Here is a 19,992-nt window from a genome sequence, read left to right as displayed (position 1 = left end):
CCTGCCGTTAGTACCATTCTGCAGTACACTGTGAAGAGGTTTTTATGGGTGCTATGACGGGAGCTAATAAAAAATTACGATATAAGATCGTTCGGCAAAACTTGACGAGCTTTTGTTTTGTGCTGCGCTGCAAGTGGAATAAAGTTTTGGGTTTTGGGTCTGTTTGGGAACCGTTTGTTTTGCTGCAGCAGACGAGGCGCGTTCTATTTCTGGTTTCGCTTATGATTAACCATTAAGTGGGAGAAGTATGCTGCTGGCCGAGCGGTTGCTTCTGGTGACAGTAAAGTTAGAACTACCTGACATGCAGTACCGTCATGTCATTGACCGTTTGCTCGAGTTTATGATGTTAATGATCATTAAGAGGCGGGAATAAAGTTGGTGGTAGCTTTTGGGGTTTCCTTTCGTTTATAATGTTGTGTCAGCTAAGAAGAGTTTTTTTTTTATTTAAATAAATTGTAAAGGTGTTAGATAAACAAAACAATTGAATGATTACTGAAATTAAAAATAAATACTATCATTAGCCCCAACTCACACAACATAAGGTGTGCGAATTGTGTACCTTAAAACAATGATTAGAAAATGAAATAAATAAAAGCCTAACGCCAACCTTCTCATTTGGACGGTGATTAGTAGTTTGAATCCATTTAGTCAACCGGAATTAAGTCATGAACAAGAAATTGACGGTTGAAATGCGGGTGAGATTCTTTACCATTCATCGCCATTGCTTAGGGTTGCTCTCAGCTTTGCACCGTTGTTTTGACAGTCCAGTACGCATGGAAAGAAGCAGTATCCTGACCCGTGCAAGGTGGCTGTTTATGCACCGACGAGAGAGAGAGAGAAGGTCGGAACAAAAAAAAAAAAAGAAAAACACACAAACGCAAAACTAGGTGTCGAAGAAAACGGAACTAATTAGCTTTGGAACGGAAGCGGAAGCGACTTAATTAAGAAAAATGATACCATATTCCCTAGAATCGCACCCGCTCGGTGTTTTTTTTGTCCATCCTCCCCCGTCAGCTAAAGCAGGAGCGCGGCACATCAAGCGAAGTGAAGTGACCCGAGGATGTATCCGGTGTGTTTCTAGTTGAAGAGGGCACACAAGTACTTAGAAGCCGAGCAGAAAATAGTTTTTCACGCCATGGCTCATATACACTGGCTCGCTTGATGATCCTTTTACTGTTTTGTTGTTGTTGCTTGGCTCGGCAAAGCGCGAAGATGTTGACTTAATTGATGTTTATTCATTCGTCTTCCGCTAAGTGCATTGTTTTAGCGCGAAAGTTATGCATAACAGATCGCAGGATGGATGAAATTTAATAGTTAAATAGGAAGGGTAGACGGTAATATTTTTGTACCAGAGAGAGAATGAGAGAGCTAATTATAATTTTTGTTGAAACTATACTTTTTTGGTTGGTTGACTGAAATAAACAGTATCTTGGAATCAAGCTGCTGTGATACTTTATTTATAAGTATAGTTTATAGTGTGCTACAACATCATATTTCTTTTTAATGCATTATTTTAAAGAACCTTCAATAAAAAAACATCCAAGAGAATATTAAAGAATGGGTAGCAATCAAAACATAATGCTTTAATGACCTTGTTTACTTGTAGATTCGTGTTGTACCATTTTATTATTAAATCCATTCTACCATGATTGGATTGTCTCAGTTGTAACAGTATTGTATTTATTTTAATTTTTTAATTTTAGGAATAAACTACGAGTCATGAAGAAATCGAATGAAGCTTTTTTAATCACGTTAGAAAAATAGTGAACTGCATATTATACTGTATGTATATCTATATGTACCAGGGCAATAATACGGAGTGGACGAAGTGCGCGATGCGAAAGTAAAGCTCAGATGAATAGAAAGCTTTACAGCACTTTCGTTGGATAACTGAAGAAGAAAGTGGCTTTCAAAAGTATTTATTAGGGTAAACGTAGCTATAGTGGTGGTAGTATTATGGTGTTGATATTGCACTAAAATGCGTTCCATAAGATAATTTACAAATAATATTTTTGTTTTGAATGTGTCAAATGTTCTCTGGTCTATTACAAAGGGTTTAAAAGTTAAATTTGATCATTCGGTTTCCTATTGACCGAAAAATCCATTATTTTGATAAATGTGTCGAAATTTACCAAATCCTTAGGATTTAGTAAAAACTTATTCAGTAAAAACAGGACATTTTAGATTTTTTCCAGGATATTTTTGACATGTCGTAATGTTTCCACTAGAAAAAGCTACATAAATTAGTTTTCTGTAAGCAATTTACTAAATATAGGCCAAAATTCGCACATCTGGCTGAGTGAAAAATCGACTTTGAATCAAGCACACAGCTCTGCCGTCGTCAGCTATTCCGGGTGTGGGTTGACGACAGGTCAATAAAATTTATACATTTGTTTGGATTCCTATGTGTTAAAATATTCATAAATTTACCTTCCAGATACTTTCTTCTTCTTCTTTGGCACAACAACCGCTGTCGGTCAAGGCCTGCCTGTACCCACTAATGAAGTGAGCTTGGCTTTCAGTGACTTATTGTTACCATAGCAGGATAGTCAGTCCTACGTATGGGGGCACGGTCTATTCGGGGCTTGGACCCATGATGGGCATGTTATTACGTCGAATGAGTTGACGACTGTACCACCAGACCGGCCTTATCTTTCTGAAGATAAGGCCTTATCTTATGTATCTGAAGGTCTAAAGTCATACAATACTGAAAAACGCCCCCTAAACTCCTGATACTTTAAATCCAGAAAGACACATCTATACCACTACAAATTGCACAACTAATGGTACATTTAAGCTATTGAATTATTTTCAGGGACACAATATAAATTAAACAAATAAAATAGTAGCACGAAACAATCTATTTTACATTGAATTTCACTTTGGGTCCTTTTAAATTGTCATGTTCGAAGAGCAACCTGCATCTTTCACGTAAATTTTTATTATTTAATTTGGCCCGTTTATCTTTTATTTATGTACCCTACCCCTATAAACTACCTAAATGCTTTTGTGCATATTTGCTGAAGCTGGAGAATTTATCATGATTTCTGTAAAAGCTATCATATTTTGACATGATTGATCGTTTACACATTACTTCAATATTTCATTTGTATCTAAACTGCTCAATAAAGAGTAAATCATATTTCAAATCAGAAAAAAATCTCTTGAGTGAATCACTAAACACAACGCATTAGAACACCCAATATACTAATAAGTTACTGCAATTTTATGCAAATTTTAGTTCCAAGAATAAGAAAGCATCCTTATGCAACGACACGTTGGCGTGTTCAGCAGTTCTTTAACGTATTTCATTAGCAAAGCAGATTGCATACGAATTTCTCCTAAAAATGCACCCAATAACAATGTTCTTGTGTTTGTGGATCTAAATCGAAAGCACCATTGCTAGCAGCGGTTCAACGATTATGTTAGATGTGCTAAGATTTGCTAAAAGCATTCGCACTTCCGGTTTGTCTCCGAACATCTTAACCCTGAAGCAGCTTTGAGGGAGAGCGAGAGAGTTATGAATTTTTCATACGCTGTTGATTGATACCCGATGTGGTTGAACCATTGCTTGGGGACCGATTGTGAAGAGCGGTGCTATCGAATCGGCTTCCTAAGCTGTGCCACACCAAGCACTAATGTACCTTCGAGAACGTGAGCAGGTGTGATGGACTCAGTGGCGAACAAAGTGCGTCGACAGCGATATGCTAATCATCGTCATCAGGTTCCTTGTTTTCTTGAGAGCAATATCTGTTGCTGATAAATGGTGCTTCCAAGGACGCACACACACCTTTCAAAAGGACACAATTCTCTTATTCCTTTTCATACGCAACGGTTTTGTATAACGCTTTCAGGAAACCCGCCCTCGCTGGCCCCAAGCTCAACAAACGCACTAATGATGAGTTCATTAATTTCGTTGTTTCAAATACATCGTTACTTGCTGACAGCTAAAGCAGCACTGTCGACGTTTGCCAAAACGGGAGGAGCAAAATTCAATTCCACAAAAATCAAATGAATTAAATTCTCGAATTTCCTTACCACTGTTAGCGCTCGAGTATAAATATTTACTTATGCAAATGTTGGCACTGTCTTGGGAAATGGTGGGCACTGCCAGTGTACAATTTGTAAATGCGAGGCAACGAAAACTCACCGCTAGCAGTGGGATGACAAATCAATATTTGCCGAAGCGTGAAAATCCGATTGTTACAACAGAGCGAACAATTCAACGCTGAAGAAAATTGCTAGGTGACATTCGGCGCGTGATAAAGAAAAACGGTAAGGGGATTGCTCGAATCCGAGGTAGGTGAGGTGTTTAAGTTGAGTTTTCAAATGATGTTAGTTTTTCATTTCCAAGCTATAGACAGAAATTTACTTCTGTGTGATCTTTTCGCTGGAATAACAGTTGTTTTTCAAGCGCTTTTTGTAGTTGAAATTCAACTTGTATCAATTCTGATGAATAAATAATGTTGTCTATGTAATATTTAATTGAATTATTGATGTAGTGACATTTAAATTCAATTAGAATTTACTTTCAGTGAGGTAAAAAAGTAAAACACAGTAATAAAAATTAAAGTTTGATAACATTTTTGCTCATTTGAACGGATTTAAGGGCTACGACCAGAACATGCGATACGCTTCTTTTGGATTATCATTTGTTCTCCTCCCTCCACCTTAATGTCGCATTATCATGTTTCGGAATAATTTTTCGTTGTAAAAACCTGAACAAAGACCAAAGCGGAAAGGAGTGCGATTTGTTGGTTCGGCTTAATTTGACAGTTTGCTGTAGTGCTGCAAGGTTACTCCCGCTGGCAGCGGACGTTGACGCGTTTATCGATCCTCGAGACCCTCTTCATCAAACGTGATGGAAAACTGTATAAATTAGCATCCAGCACGGTGCCAAACACGAACAGTGGACGTGCCGGTAATTCGTTGTTCGGGTATCAAATACACAAAAAAATGAAAAGAAAAAATGGTCATCGCATTGCTCGAGACAACCTGAAAAAGTTTCCTCTTCTACTGCAGCCTGAGAGTTCCAGAAACTGTGTAATTCAACACACCGGGCTGGAACGAAGCTGCTGGCAAGAGGGAGCTTATCGTGTATGGGGATTGTTGGTTTTTCGCGCAATTAATTTTACTTGCCGGTTGAAAAAATCACACATTCTACCTTGACATCGTGTAACGACACCAGTATGCGCAGTATTTTGCAGTAGCAAATTCAAATTGGAATAGTGATCCAAATGGTTTATTCAAAATTTTGATAAATGATCATCCCATTCAGGTTGATGTTTGTTTATTTGTCTGCAGTGCCCTTCCGACAGTTCTGTCAATTATTCCAACGCTTAACGCCGGTTGTATGATTTCATTTCGAGCCCAATTTTTTGCCACAGCTTTTTTGAAGCAAAACGTGAGGAATCTTGGTTTATATATAAATTTGGGCTCCCACTGTGTAATCGATGGGCTTGCCCGGTGGTCACGTGGGCGCCGTAAATGCACGGACCAACCAACCGGAATGGGCAGATACTAACAAAGCAGCGTTTGGCCCCACAAAACCGTTGCCAAGGTGCGTTGGGTCAAGTAAGCAAAAATAAAATATACGCTGTACTGAAAATTTATTACTTCACCCGAATCCGATCATGGGTGAAGACGGGTTTTCTTCGGTTTGTTTTCCCCCATTTTCCGGCCTGCAAATCGTTAAAACCGATGCGTCGGTGCGGCCAACTGGAGCCGGCCATAAATAACCGTCCGCTTGGCGGGCAGAAAAGGTTAGGCCGGTGGTGGACAAATACACAAGAAAACATGCACACTCGCATACACACACATACATGCTCATGCACACATAATACACCGGGCGCCGCACCCGTCAAGCGGACCGTGTGCCGAAAAGTAGCTGAAAATCTTTCACAACCCACTTGACAACACTCCCTGCCTTTGCTGGTTGATCCATATTCGATTTCTCTCCGAATTGCGTACCCATTTTACATCGCTTGTAATGTGAGATGGTGTGTGGAAAGTGTGATAAATGGTGTACGGGGCAAGTGTTGCGTGTAGCGGTTGCGCACGGGGGATGCGAGTGGGCTCCAGTGGGCCTTTAACCGCCTAGCCGATTGTGGCGCACTGATGCTTGAGACTTGCCGGCAGAAGAACCTTAATCTGCAATGGTTTGTTGGAGGCTCAATCAACCGGAACTGATGTGTTTCGAAATTCCATAAGAAAACCTACGCTTCAATGGTGCCGTCTCCTTGCGCCCGGGTTCCGGTGGCGGCGCATGAAGATTTGCTTGTGCGTCGTTCGTTGCTCGGCCGCCGGGGAACAATGGACATTGATCGATCATGGATTGCTGTTGGCGTTGCTACGCGTTACACCGATGGTAATTGGCAACAGGCGAACGCACTGGGCACAACAGCGAAACGAATAATAATTTAGTACCCAGGCAGGATCTTGCAGCGGGAGAACAATAATCATTTCGAGAACGATATTGACGACACTGTTACTATAAGTTCTAAGCCTAATCAATGAAATGGCCTGTTGATAGGAAAGTGTACCGAATGTCGTGGTGTTTCAGAATACGATGAAGCACCGATTGTTGTATAACATACCAGTTTACTCAAAATAACGTCATTTTCATTATTATTTGTTGATCTAAACTAGCAATGTTAAACTCATTTGACTCCGCGGGTCAAATTGCCACTGAAAATAGTAGCACGGGCCGCAACCTAGTTTGACATGATAATATATGAAAAAAAATCAGATCGTTAGCAGTTCTTTTTATTTCATTTTTGGGATTATAATTACGTTACAAAAGTTAAAACTTTGATGCAAAAAACTGTAGCATATAATTTTAAATTAGCCATAGGCCTCTGATATTTCCAAAATTGTATAGTTTTGTGGCAACTAACAAGATTCAGTACGCAAAAATAATGGCAAAAACTGCCCATGACGAACTGCGTTTGTTTATCCAATACAAAATAGTAAATGCTGTTAACTAAAGTGGATATTAGTGTCATTTTGATTATCAATATTTTTGAGCTGGTATTGATTGTGAACAGCATTTAAGTACACAATAAACATTGGATTATTACATTTGATGCTGTTTAAAGTCAATAAATTACAACAGGTCGGTTCGCCCAGCCCATTCAAATATTTTTTTTACAGGGGAGTGATTTCTAAACGTTTTGCAAAAGTATAATGTTCTAAGCTGCAATCATACCTAAAGAGTTTCCCATTTTTTTAAAGATGTGGTTCGGCCTTTCCCAAAACAATATGCCTAAAATTGCTTTTTTGGTCACCAAGTACCTTGATTGATGGCTTAATAATAAAAAAAAAAAATGTTCAAAAACTACATACACATGATTGAGACATTCACGATATTGTATGAGTTTGAAGATAAAACGTGAGTTGTTTCCTAAGAGAATTGTTCATCAAATATTTTTAAGTAAAAAATTATTTCATCGGAAAGCAAAAAGGATTTTCATTGAATTTATTATTATTTTGCTAAACATTTCCAGAAATCAAAGCTCATTTTCATTAAAAACATGTTTTATTTTCATTCTATTACTATAACAGTTTTGGGAAATCTTATCCTTTTTATGCAAACATGCACAGAGAGAAGGTAGAAAAAAATCGACAGGATTTTATGACGATACATGGTCTGATAATTAGTAAAGAAATCTGCGATATTTAAAAACTTTTTATGTATCAGAAGTCCGGAATTGACTGACATGTACTATAGAAGTACTTCTACAAATAAATAAATACAAGAAATTGTTCAAAATGAATATTGTACGCATAGTAAAAATATATATTATACAAAAACTAAACAATCAGCGAATATTGTATTCACTAATTTAGAAAACTTTGAGCATTAATAACGCGACGAGCAATTGACAAGAAACATACGTAGTAAATCCTCTAGGAATAAAAAACCTTCCACCTAAGAAAGATATAAATACTTAAAACACAAAACAAAATTTAATACCGTACCGATTGAATCATTATATCATATTCCAACAACGTTATTCCTTCGTGTGCAAATACAGTTTTTAAACAATAACAGATTATATTGAGCTTACACGTGTGCCCTTTTTCAAATGTTCCGAGGAATTCCAATACATTGTACATTAAAGTAATAATGCCCCCAGTAACCTTACATGAACCTTTGCAATGGCTCGTGATGAGGGATGGTGAACTTCAACTTTGTCCAAAAATAATAGGTCATGACGTACGTGACGTGTTGTATTTCCTAAGCAGTACGAGAATAAATAAGAAGTGCAAAAGAAAAGTAAAAAACGAAACAAAGAACACAAAAGCTTAGCAAAGTATTTCTCTCAATCTAATTTAGAAAGGATACCTTGCCTTCTTCGTGTCACGGCTAAAGGATTAGGCATGAAATATGCAGCAATGTAAAATGTCAAATTTGGCAAATATTACGGAAGTCAGGCATTAGCTTGAGGAGATGGGATCAGCGCTGAGGAGATGGATTAGTGCACCGACCCACCCCGGCACGTGGGAAGAAGAGTGGAGCGGTTTGGGCGGTGGAGGGTAGGTATAGCAGGAGGGAAAAACATTGCAAATCATCTATTTATGCCGCTTGTTTGTACTCACTGATGATGCTGAGATTATATCGAAAGCTCTGTGTTTGACTGGTACGAAAGTCAACCCGACAGCGGTAGACACCCTCGTCATGGCGTCGAACGTCCTAAGCAAATATTTGTGCCGCGTTGTACCGAGAATCCCGGGGCAGCCCCAAATTGACGCAACACGATGAATGCAGGAAGCAGTGTTGGCAGCGAAAACGGCGTCCACGCGTTGTACGGCGTGGGAGCAGTGGAGAGAGAGAGAGAGAGATAGACAGCGAAAGGGCGATGTGGAAGAAAGAAAGAGAACACGGAAACGATCAAAATCACAACCAGTTTGAGATGTTGTGATGTAGTGAGTAAAAACATTCACACACACATACACACATCCGGAAAATGCTGTATTGCATAAGTAAAAAGTGGGATGACCATTTCATCCCATTTGCCAAACACTGTATGTTTGATACTTTGGAGTTGGTGTGTTGCAGCGAAATATAAACATATTTCTGTGTTTTTCTAAACTTGGTGCAGTAACAGACAAACTTCAGCAAAGGTATGAAACAACACGTGTTTGAAGTGGGCTGTGGTTCGGGCGAAACTTGTTTACCTGTATATCCAGTGTGGCCGGATCGGTGTCGGTGTTGAAGTGGGCCCTTGGTCCGAAAATTTCCGGCGCTGACCAATGCCTTGCCTGCTGTAAAGGTTTCCCCCGCACGTCAAAGCTGTAAATAAAAGGATAAAGATTATAGAAATAAATTTCTGAATTTAACTTGCCAGAGAGCATCAGCCTCCCTTTCCATGTTTAATGGTTGCAATTTAGTTATGTTTGAAGTTATTGTCGGAGAAAGCGACGAATAATGTGTACATTTCCAGCATGTATTTTTGGTTTTTATGACAATAAATTGAAGTGAAAAAATGTTTTAAAAGAAATGATTAGTATATCAGAAATCAGACAAGCGGATACGATGGATCACTAATGATTCTACTGCTTCGCAGAAATAGCTCCCACGCCACGCGTTCAATCTCGCCCCATCGTGTGCTTTTACATCCCTGCTGCAGAATGTTTGTCACTGAAAGTGTCGGATGGCTCAAAAGCCGTAAGTTACACTTTGACTAACGCTCACCTTACTGACACATGGCAAGTGATTTCTCGAGTTTAACCTCACCGCTTTATCACACACACACACATACACCGGTCGTTGAGTGTGATACAGGGAAAGAGACACAGTTTTCCCACTCTCGCTTTCCCAAGGCCCCGTAAGTAAAGAAAATTTCTGCGCGTAAAGTGAGTGGCATCATTATGCTCGCTAGCTAGGGTTGTACCAATGGCTGTCGGGGTTCTGACGGTAAAGAACGAACCCCGGTATGGTCGTTAGGCAACGACGATGGCTTAATGGAGGGGCAATTAAGAAACGTGTGTATGAGAATGGCTTCGCTTTGATGACACTAATTGCTAAATAAATTTATTAAAACTTTATCGTTTCTGTACGGACAGATCAGCTTGGATGCTGGCGGTACCCGCAACCGGTAGTTCGGGATGTTGGGCACATTGCTGGCGTAATGGTTATGAGCTGCGGGCACTGGTTGTGTGTTTACAGTGGGTTTGATTTTACACTTTGATAATACACCCCTTTAAAGCAGCTTCCAATTTAGCGATAGTTTCTCATGGTAGTGACAAAACTCTACCATACGAATGCTAATCAAAATAACCACTGGCCACACAACATTGTCCTCGTTGTGTTGACGTTGCCATTACATTATGGAAAGAGTCCATATCTGCTGTTGACAAAAGGTTTAAAAATGGTGTGTGTATTAATAATTATAATTATAATTATATTTGTATATTACTATACGTATGTACGTATGTATATTACGTTTCCTTGGAGTGCACATTTTGTACAATTAAGGCTGGGCTGTTCCTATACGTTTATAATGTCTTCTAATAATTGAAAAACATCAAATACAATGTTTAAAGCCCACCATGAACGTTTCATAGCCTAAGATTTCAAAATAATCAAATAAATTAGCAAATAAAAGGTTTGCTCAAAGCGATGTAACTTTCATCGTCTCGAAAATAAGCTTTTGTAAGCATTTGACAAAAAATGTAAAGTTTTTAAAGTTGAAGTTTGTAAAATGTATCGCTTGGAGCAAAATGGTCGGCATGTTTTGACACGAGCACCATGATGAGGCTGTGGTGTAAGCTAAGGTCTTCATACAAATATGCAAGAGCTTATACCAAAGCTTAAAGTCCAATGTTCTGGTCAATTTTGTTTATTTGTTTTTATGTGCTTTGACCTTTGGTGTATGGCCATTTCGTCCCATAACGAGACCATTTTATCCCGCATTTATTATCTCCCCACATTTGTTGTTGATTTTAAATTGTATTTGATTAATTTAATATTTGATCCTGATTGTTTCTCATGAATAAGATGTTGAAGCAACGATAGCCGTCAAAATATCAGTGTTTATTGGTTTACCCCATGAGGTACAGTGCAAAATCCTTGACAGTGCAATTCTGCCCCGCTTTCCGTTATATATCCAACTGTTTGTCTGTAGGGTGCGTTAACATTTGATGAAATGCCAAATGTCTCACGCCCCTACACTTGTTGTGAATTTAGCTTCACGCTCCATGGCGAGTCGGTATTTCTCGGAATGTCTGGTTTCACAGTAACGTGTTACTACTACTACTACTCGAAAGACCACGAAAGTCGTGGACGAAAGTCGTACAAAACATCAATTCATTTTAAGCAAAGTATTTGGTACTTCGTAGTATAGATAGACGCTATGGACTAATGAAATAAACCTCCAAAGCTACATAGTCAAACAACATGACCTCAATGCATATTTGTTTGAGGTTCATCCTTCAAATTTGCCAGATCTACTTCAATCTTTCCGGTAAATTTGTGCAGGCGTGAAACACAACATCGATGCGCAATCACTTTGTGAAAGCAGGATGATCATTCATTTACATTTTTAAAATTATATAAATTTTCCTTCTCTTGATTTTTCTTTGATTACAACTTCCTAGAGATAAGTTTCAAAAAAATTGCTAAAATATATATTCTTCAGAATTAGTTTTCTTTTAATTGAAATTTATTTTTCACAAAGTCCTTTTCAGAATAAAGCCACACTTGTTTTTAAAATTAATTTCATGGCTCATGGATGCGCCTGGTAGCTGTTACTAAACAACAAACAACAGCAAATCTTATCGCCGGTACATCCAAAGCGGTTCGCAAATTATACGTAGAAAATATATTACATATCTTCGAGCTCTTGTATCGGGAGCAAAAAAAAAAAACAAAGATACACTTCCATTCCGTAAGGCAAGTATGCAAGGTGTCAGCCGAACGGTGCGTGTCGGAGCGTAAGACGTGGAAACGTATCAACACACACTGGTGACTTTTATCTAAACTTTTCGACAGCAGCTCTTGAGCCGCTGTCGGCAGAGTGTTACGAATGATTCGTTTCGGCTTGACGGCGTGTAGCTACAACGTGTGACACATATTAACGTGTTTCGCAGTCGCGTTTGAAAAGACTGTTATCAGTCAACAGTGTCGCTCGTGTGCGTAGTGGGGAGCGCACGTTGAGCGGGCGACGAGACGAAACGTACAAAGACAGTTGATGACGTTTATTAAATGATTTATGTTGTTCCGGAAATGTTTACGCAGTCGCTATTGCCGCTTGCCGGGTTTCGAGCGTTATGCGTGCGTTTGTTTATCGTCCGCATTTCGGCTGACGGGGTACGGTGCAAGGCGTACGCGAAAAATGGCCCGGCCGTTTTATGCTGTGCCGAGAGCATGCGAGAGCCGTGATGAGTGGGTAATTTGTTTCCCGTCGGTGCTACGTTTTGAGATGGCCTGAATTGCGAAAGTCGGCAAGTCGAACGAAAAGAAAGAATGATGGATGAGTGAAGCAGTGTGCTGTAGCTTCGTTTTGTTTGGCAGTGACGGGAAAATAGCGCGATGAAGAGGGCGCTCACCCAACGCACGGGTGTGAGATAACCTGGACACATACAAGAAGGCTGGTGCTACAGATTTATAAAATAAAAAAAGCGAGCCGAGTCCCGTCGTTCGACCCAACATCCATGGATCCCGTGATTGATGGTTCTAATAAGCAGCAGGCGGCACAGGGTAGAATGTGTGCACCGTAATGGGACACTTTGTCGGGTAGGTAAGGTTACGGAGTTTTTGGAACGGAATTCAATCGCTGCTTCAGAGCTAACTTCTCTAAAACTCATCCCACAATGTTGAAAGTTACAGCAATTTAGGTTCCAAAATTAGCATTTATTTTTTATCATATTCCTTGTACTGAGCTCACATGACTTTCATAATTTGCTCTCAGTTCACTATGCTCCTTCTGGCAGCACGATTGCACGAGTTGAAAATGAGCACGGTAAGGATTGTTATTTCAATTTCCAACCGACCGCTTGGATGCACACATTCTTCGACCATCAAACATGAACGAAGCGCAATTTGTAAGATCCTTGAATGGGCATCACAAAAGCACAGCCAAGAATGTATCTCGAGCGCACACGACGTTGGTTGCCCAAACAGCCCAACTAACGGACAAACATACCAAAAAAAAAGAAGAAAAAAAAACAGCAACAAGTTATTTCCCATAACCGTTACCATTCGGACATTTGCTTCGGCATCATGTTTAGAATTTTCAACCAATTTGGATGAAAATTCCTTCGTGCAGGCGCTCGTTTCGCTGTGCGCACGGTGAATTGGAAAGCTCGTTACGGGGAAAATGAGCAAAAAGCGAGCGCTCGAAATGTGCTCCAAAAGGCACACAATACCCGCTACACAGCCGGAACGTTTGTAATCACTGAAAGAAAGCAATGAAACGCGACCAGTAGTCGTGGGCCAAATCGTGCATTCAATACAGCAGCAATCAAAGCTCACATGAAAACCCCTCGAATGACCTCGAGCAGTGGCATAACGTGTCTTAAATCGGACCGATCGTTCTGATAAACTTAAAGCTGGTTTTACTCTCCCCCACGAGATTTTGGTTCAAATAGTCCGCCACGGGAGTTTATACATAGCCTTTTCATGGCGCGCACACTCACACACTAGTAAGTGAATACCAAAAAAACAGTGGACTTGATGGCAGCCAGAGAGGCAGAGGACAAAAATAATGGCAAGCATTTCACGGTTCCGTTGAATCATGGTTGTAAGGGCAACCTTCTTACAATTCTTTGTCCGGGGTAAAATTCTTGCAAGGTATTTCCGCTACTCTTAGCGTTAGCGCAACACGCCTCCAGCTTATGGAATACGTTCTGATAAGGATTTGTGATGAACAATATTAATTGTGCTTCTGCACGAATATTCATTGTTTAGCAAACCCCACAGTCCCCGCAGGTATGGGTTAAGGGGTAACTCTTTGTTTGTTTTGCTTGTAGGTATAAAACATTAGCTTGATATTTGAACATGACTCTGGTATGGGACGACGTTACAAGCGGCGTTGTTTCGATGGATGAAACATTTTTGATGGGTTAAAACATGTTATCTATGTTGGTCGGTCTTATCGTTTTTAAGGGAGCAGAAGCACAAAGTAAAGTTTGGCATGCATTGTTTGTTAACGGTAATTTTCCCCTACGTAAGGGAGAAGGGAGAATATCTTATTTACGTGACTTTTAAGGTTTACTCCTCGTGACAAACAAAGCGCATAGTACGGAACAATGCGTTAAAATTTATATTCATATGCTCGATGCACACATCGATTACACATTTAGTGTTACTTAAAGAGTTTACAAATTTAGTGTTACACCTTAAAGCCACACCATTCGATTGACATCGAACGAGCATGCTTTAAGATCAGTTGCATTAGACCCTGAAGACAGAGGGAAGGTAAGATTGATTTGATTATTTAGCTTGAGGTATTGGGATTAAAGATTGACAGATGGCAGCATTGGAACCGTATGGGCAGATAATCCTGCAGTTGAAAATTGTGCCAAATATCTACAGATACAGGACGCTACGATTCCATGTAAAAGTATGACACACGTGTGAGACGTGTAGAAATTGCCTATCTTCTTCCTATTTGGTGCTGAGTTTGACTGCTATTTGAAACTAATTAGTTCACCGCGCAGCACGATAGTAAGTTCTATAGTAAAATAGTACAACTTAACAATATTATCGGCTTTGATGCTTTCATTAGTGAATAATTATAATAACTGACTCATTCACTAATTTTTAATATGTTTTCTCATTTCGTGGTCGTTATTTAGCTAATGTTGCGATAAATTTTTTGCACTAGTTTTTGAACCGATTACCGAAAATTCATACGCGAGCGATAGTTTCAAAAAGTTTCAGTAAAGCTTACATTACATTTGAGCAAACGCTAATTGATCTGATTGTTGAATGGGAAGATGAAAACATAATATCAATGGTGATATATTGGCTACAAACTCCTGAGCCACTTTTGAAATACATAAACCCCCCGAATGCATTCACTTGCATTCTCTATTAAACGAATGCCTCGTGCACATGCAATTAAATACAAACTATATTCATATACAAAAAAAATGTCTTTATTCTTCACTAACAAACTTCACGCAACAATTTTGACAATTAAATACATTCGCTATACGCAAGCTGCACGAGAGTGTGTGGTTAGTTGCACCATCATTCCATTATTTCGCTTTGATTATCAGTCGGAATGAAAGAAAAACCCTCCAACTAAAGAGGCTCCCAGAGACGGCATAAAGATGTCAAGTTGAAAAAAAAAACAGAAACAAAATACCTCTTACTTCACGGGGTGATTGGTGCTGCACACTATGGCGAAGCCGGCATCGCGATCCACAGCGACAGAGACGGTTTGTGGTTACGGGATTCTCCTCTTTTGTTATGTTTTAATTATGTAAATGTACAATAATCTTCTGCAGCGCAAGGATTATGGCGTTGACTTTGTGTGGCTGCGCGGGGTGGCAAGGATTGGCGGCACCCAAGTGGGACGCAAAAATTGACAGGCACTAGACGTCGCGAACGCATTCCCGCGGAACCGACTGCCTCCACCGTTCGACACCGAAGACAAAAGGCATCGTCTAAAGGTGCGGATGGAGAAGTTAGTTTGACTCAGCAAAAGCGGCATAGGGAGGGTTGCCACAGGAACCCATTAGAAAGCGGTGGAAAGCAGAAACGTTCGGGTCGAGTGTCAGCCGGTGGGTGAACGGAGCAGTGAATCCGGTTTTCCACGCGACGCAAAAGAAAACTCGTAAACAGCGCGAGCCGGATCGGTTATGTTAAACCAACCGATTACAACTACTCTGCGGTTTAAAGAGACGCTTTTTCCCCCTTTTCACGCTGTAAGCGCAAGTGGCACCAGGGGAGTAATACCCTTTTCGGCTCGCAGCTATTTGGCTGATTTGCGCCACGGTATCGTACCCGGTATCGATTGCTGGCCGTGTCAACGTGTTGATCCGCCGTCGCTATGATTGTTATCAGTCGGATGAGGGACACCGTTTGCGGCTTAGCTGTTGTCATACTCTGGCTCGGGTGGTGTTTCGATCATTTAGTACCATTTAAAGATTCTCATTAAGCAAACAATGTTCTCGTGGTAAGTCTACACCGTTAAATGGTATTAAGGCATGTACAAACGATTTTCAAGAGCATTACGCTTTGAAGCAGAGAAAGCACATTTTATCGATATTGTAAGGCCTGTTTTTCTTCAAGTGTATCCAATAAAAGTGTATGTAAAAGTACTGACAACACTTGACTGCTTGTACAGTGCAGTGAAAGCAGCTTGTAATATGTTTTTAATTTATCTTCCAACGGCATCTGTTGTAAAGAAGAGCCTGCACTCCCTGATGAAATTACCAACGATGTCATCCTCAAACCCGTTCACGCAGCAACGTTGTGTGGCTAAATTGCGTCTTTTATTTAGTTAAAGCGACCCCATATTTCCTCCCCACCTTTGATACACGTTTGCGATTCATTAAACTCAAAATTCATTTCATGCCATTAAACCAATCTTTTAATGTTATTTTCGGGCCGGGGCTCCCCGTCTGGCTTCTCTTGTCAGCGTCGTCAAACCAAAATAGCCAGGTGAAAGCAAATTTACCATTTCCCTTTAACAACCCGGGCCGCCTGCCACACCCTGCCACATACCCGTTCGGGCTGAGTGGTTGACTCACTTGCTCACATTAATATTGACATTCACGCGTGTCACCCGACCCCACGTAGCCAAGGCACGTAGGCTTGCTCGCTCGCACGCCACCTTCCACTTTGGCGGTGGGTTGAATGTTGGGAATACCAGGCTCGTACCGTTCGGCAGATAATCGACAGACAGTGGAGTGAATGGAGTGCGGCTGTTTGGTAAGGAAAGCAGCACGGGGTTCTTGCACCGTCATCAGGACCAAGCCGACGCGGTTTAGGGACATCTTCTTGCCAGCCCAAGAAGGATAGCTACATCCCATCATATCTTCATAGAACGTGGTAGCTCATTCATATTTTGCTTCCTTTTTGGGTTTGCCTGGGTATTTGCAGCGCACCACATGGCACCTGCATGCACCGGTTCGAGGGTTTGGGTTGGGCTTTTGTCGACATCGTTCTGAAGCAACCGCTTAAAGAACCATCAGCCTTTTCAGCAGCTTTTCTCGTCCACCCTGTTCGGAGGCAGCCCCGAGCGATCGTGGGCGGACAGGCCGGGTAAGAAAATATCGTCCTTAAAGTGAAGAAAATGACACTCTCTCTTTCTGTAGTGCACTACAGCTTAGAGCTTGTGTTGATTCTCGCATCGGCCGGCAAGGAATGTCGCGAATTGTGCATGTATTGCAGGCAGCAAGTTGGAAGGGAGTGGGACCTGAACCGTCCTGAAAAGTCCTTTCATTTGGGACTTCGGTGGAGGTAAGGCGAAAGACATTAATGGAGCAATGTGACGTTCTCTCTTCAGACATGATGATGTATGCACGCTTACACAGCAACGTTCGCGAGGCTTGTGTCGTGAGTTTCAGTTACAGCGGAGTTACAGTCCCAAGTCTTTTGAATGTGTTCCACACATCCCGAGGAGATGGTGAGGTACAAAAAGTATACAAAACTCACTTACAGTTCTGGAGCCGCATGGGTAGGAGACACGGTATTGAAAATTCCCGTTCCCTAGACTACAAAATGCCTTCACCGTTTATTCGCGTAGATAAAAATGGCTGTCTTTTAATGGAGGGGGAAGTGAAGAATAAAGCTTTCTTTGTCGGCTTTCATGACGAAAAGTGCTTCTTCTGTTGAGATGCTTCGAGAAGAGGCATAGCGAACAACGATAACAACAGTGCACACAAATTAGGGCTAGGGAGAGAGAAACAGAACGAGAGAAGACCAAAGTGGCGGTTGCTTTGCTTCCCACAGTGGTTCGTGAAACAAAAAAGGACTATGAGGGGGTAGGGGACGCCTTCAATTTTGCATAAATATTTATTCACACTATACTTCAGCTTACTCACACACACATACACAGCACATAATTTAATCCCCATTTGAACGGTTTATTGCATCAACAAACCAGAGAGCTTAAATTAGGACAGCTTTGAAGTGTTTGAAGTGTATTTTGCAGAGCTTGGGGAAGCAATCAGTTCCCGAAGAAGGGAGAAAAGGAAACTTGGCCATGTAAAGAATATAACATCCAGGGGAAAAGCCGCTCAATATCTGTAGCGTTACAGCTCTATCGTTAAATAGGCGACGGCTATGCTTGTGAGCAAGGATGGCAGTGCTTGCACAATATAAAAACAATATTAACAACGCAATAAAGCAGGAGATGACTTTATCCATGAAGCAATTTTTTTTTTAAACCACAAATAAGAAAATCCTCATCCTCAAGTACAGTGTTTCATAACGAGTACTTTTCATAAGTCAAGACTTTTCATGTCTTGAATGCCTGTAAAGGCTGTCAGCCTATGATGTTACGCCAAATAGAAGCTGCTTTCATCATTTATCATATATCATATATATATATCATCATTTATCATCATTTATTTATTCAAATATAAATATAAATAACATAATAAAAGGAATGTAAAAACTTTAATCAAAACAACAGCAAAAAAAAAGTCATCAACAATAAACAACAAACATCTTTTCTCATGAGGAGTTTTTCATAAAACGAGTTGGTAGGACAAATTGCATCAAAATATGAAAACACATTATGCAATAACCCACTATAGCTATTGATAAGAACAACTGCTGGTTTAAATTACTTATGTTATTAAAAGAGAAATCCGTTAAGGTCATTTTTAATGTTAAAAAGAATACATACGCAATGAAGGTATTTCATTTTTTCAAGTAAATGGCCGTAAAGTAATTCATTCCCATCCATTTCTTAAGGCAATCGTTGCGAAATGTCGCTCATATTAGTTCTTATTTTTATTCTTTAAAATCAGAGCAAGTAGTTTGTCCTGACATAATAACTCATATAATAACTAACACAGAAAGGTAACAAATATCCCAGCATCATGTACAATCGTTGAAATACCTTTCTGAGAGCAAAGTCTATAAAAGAAAAGATTACACTTTCCAGTCAATAAAAATCACAAACTACGTGGTATCGCTTGTTTCAAGGAGAAGCATTATCAAAAGCACCCGTATCGCAGACCCCACTTTAGAAAAGCGATTCTCCCGACTGGTTTGTCGGCTCCTGCTCACTGCCAAGATTTACTACACACGACAGGGTAAAGAAGCTTAAAATTCTACATGCTACAGTCTATTATGTGCTGTACAGCGGCTCGCAAAAACCTTTTCGGTTAGACGTCCTTTAGAAAAATTGATAAACATGGTGCACGGTTGTCGAATAGAAAATGCGTCTATTTGTTCTCTCCTACCTTGTGGCCCTTTTGTGTGTGTGTGGGTGTGGAATATGTTTGGATCCACAACATTCGCCATTCCCGGAACGGATCGATAACCGGATACTTATTGACCGTTTTGGTTGGCACTGTGTACGGGATTCACCGCTCTTACCCGAAACGTTAAGTGATGCGAGACATTTTGCAGGAAAGTGCGTACCCGGTGTTTGGTCGATTATTTTCGGAAACCCTTTTTTTTGTTGGTGCCGGGAACCATTTTTTGTATTCGTGACTTGGGGCGAGTTGTGACAGGTGGGGCCAAAATTGGAAACATGCATTGTAGAAACGGTCAAAAGCTATGAATAAATTGTATATGTTGTAAAAAAGAAAATCGCTCCAATCAGTTCCACAGCGCAGTTGGGAGGTGATTTGTATTGTTGGGAGCTGCATGTCGGATCGATGCTCTTTCCTATGCTGATCTGATGCTAGATGAATGTGTGTGTGTGTGTCCCAGCCATCCAAAACCCTTTTCCAGACTGACGGACAATTTCAGTGCGAAAGTGAGATGTGGGGAAATATTGTAAACGTAAGCGTATTATCATGTCCTACAGACAAACCTTTAGTATGCAAACGATTTAGGATGTTGTCTAGCTGTTG

General features: G+C 40.4%; 2 protein-coding genes across 6 annotated transcripts in view; both read right to left on the bottom strand.

Moving 5' to 3' along the window:
- Nucleotides 1-19,992, bottom strand: part of LOC120957747 (uncharacterized) — a 457,854-nt gene that overhangs the window by 303,877 nt on the left and 133,985 nt on the right. The window lies entirely within an intron of this gene.
- The window catches only part of LOC120957032 (neural cell adhesion molecule 1-like), a 200,624-nt gene that overhangs the window by 58,126 nt on the left and 122,506 nt on the right, over nucleotides 1-19,992 (bottom strand). For all 5 annotated transcript variants that reach the window (XM_049608386.1, XM_040378954.2, XM_040378953.2 and 2 more), the window contains exons 5-6: nucleotides 9,181-9,295; nucleotides 8,602-8,695 (exon numbers count right to left, since the gene is read on the bottom strand). In XM_049608386.1, coding sequence (XP_049464343.1) covers nucleotides 8,602-8,695; nucleotides 9,181-9,295 — 209 coding nt within the window. The remainder of the gene's footprint in view (nucleotides 1-8,601; nucleotides 8,696-9,180; nucleotides 9,296-19,992) is intronic.

This window comes from Anopheles coluzzii, chromosome 3 (assembly GCF_943734685.1).
Source record: "Anopheles coluzzii chromosome 3, AcolN3, whole genome shotgun sequence".
NCBI classification, from domain to species: Eukaryota; Metazoa; Arthropoda; class Insecta; order Diptera; family Culicidae; genus Anopheles; species Anopheles coluzzii.
Note: the sequence above shows the minus strand (reverse complement) of the source record. Positions and strands in the feature narration are given on the sequence as shown.